Source organism: Eimeria mitis, genomic scaffold (genome assembly GCF_000499745.2).
Source record: "Eimeria mitis Houghton genomic scaffold, Emh_scaff8774, whole genome shotgun sequence".
Taxonomy (NCBI): Eukaryota; Apicomplexa; class Conoidasida; order Eucoccidiorida; family Eimeriidae; genus Eimeria; species Eimeria mitis.
Genome location: NW_024016489.1, coordinates 1 through 1,733, shown reverse-complemented (window position 1 = coordinate 1,733; position 1,733 = coordinate 1). Strand labels below are relative to the sequence as shown.

The 1,733-nt window shown below is 46.0% G+C and overlaps 1 protein-coding gene across 1 annotated transcript; it reads right to left on the bottom strand.

The window, feature by feature from the left end:
- Positions 1–219: 219 nt before the first annotated feature.
- On the bottom strand, positions 220–1,140 carry EMH_0095800 (uncharacterized protein; the record flags this gene model as incomplete). Its single annotated transcript, XM_038023209.1, has 3 exons — positions 220–321; positions 538–648; positions 979–1,140. The coding sequence occupies 3 exons, from the start codon at positions 1,138–1,140 to the stop codon at positions 220–222; spliced, it is 375 nt and encodes a 124-aa protein (XP_037879063.1).
- Between the last annotated feature and the right edge of the window lie 593 nt (positions 1,141–1,733).

The following is a 1,733-nucleotide window of genomic DNA, read 5'->3' as shown; positions in this document are numbered from 1 at the left end:
CCCAGACCTCACGAGCTGTACGTACACCCGAAACCGGTGCGGTGCGGTGCGGTGTACGTACACCCGAAACCCGATGCAGAAACACGCAGCGAAACTTTTTCTGTACCGCTGCGATCCTCAGGGTAAATGCAGATCAAATTAAATTTTAAAATGTTTTTCTGTTTATTTATTTGTTTATATTTCTTTTCATTCAAAAGAATTTCAAAAATACACCGCTATTTATACACTCACCTCCACCGCCTCGTCGGTGTCGCCCATGATATGAACGTGCATCGGCATGCAGGCTTCTTCGTCTGTCTGATGATCTCGCTTTCCTTCTTTCTGTTTTTCACGCGCACACAGCCACAAAACATATTAATATAATATAATAATATATTAATATATTTAATATAATATTCGGGTGTATGCTAGTGCAAGCATTCCGGCGTAGACACGTACATGCATGTATTTTCATGTGTATGCTGATCGTGCAGCCAAACAGAGAGAGCGGAAATAAGATAAATAAAAAATGAAACGAGTAAATAAACCAAACTTTACCTGAGTGCCTCTGCCTCGAACAGAAATAGTACAGCCGCTCTCCGCCTCCAACCGTTTGTGGTTGCAGCCGCGAGGACCGATGATAATACCCATGAAGTTGTAGTCTGGGTACTGCACAAACAACAGCACTCACTCTACGCAGCTGTCTATACACCCCAAATCGAGTCTACAGCAACCACCGCAGCACCAACAACAAACAAAACCAGCAGCAAAAAACAACAGCAACAGCAGCACCACCACGACCACCAAGAACAACCAGCAGCAGCAACAACAGCAGCAGAACGACTGCAGAAGAGTTATTACCTTTTCATGCGGAAACTCAATTCTGCGTATTTTCTTAGAGGGCCTGAAGTCTGGCGGCGGAGTGAAGCCCTCGACGTTGGCGAGCATAAACTCACACAGTCTTTGTAATTCATTTTGCATAGCTGTGCGTACACGTACGTCTCTGGTGTTTACTCTGCCACCATTTTTATCATATATAGGAGGAGGAGAAGGAGGACGAATGTCAGCATCAAAGAACTCTAATATGCCGTTGTTTAGCTTTCTAAATAACTCCTCCAGCCGCTGCTCCCGCAGAAACCGATCCACCTGCAGCGGCGTCATCCCGATAGGTAAATCAATAAAAGGCGGAGGAAGAAACGGCTTATCCTGTTTATAAAACAAACAAAAAAAAAGAGAAATAAACAACATACAAATAAATAAATACATCTATTACGTTAAACAAATAAACACAAACACACAAACTTAGACACAGACAAACAAACAGACAAACATACAGAAAGGAGAAACACGTGCTCCTGCTGCTTCTGGGGCCCCTCAGGCCTCCATTCCAACTGCTACGGCTAAACAAAAAGCAGCAGCAGAAGCGGATCAGCAGCAACACCAGCACCTAATCAACAGCAACAGCAGCAGCTGAGCAACAGCAGAAGCAGCAACAGCAGCAGCTACGGAACAACAGCAGCAGGAGCAGAAGCAGCAACGGCAGCAGCTACGGAACAACAGCAGCAGGAGCAGAAGCACACAGCAGAAGCAGAGCATCGTCAGCAGCAGCAGCAGCAGCAGAGCATCGTCAGCAGGAGCAGCAGCAGCAGCAGAGCATCGTCAGCAGCAGCAGCAGCAGCAGCACTATATTGCCTGACCGTTTCGCTCCCCCATCTGCTTCCGTCTGCACTTTTTTTTGATTTTTCCCATCTGGA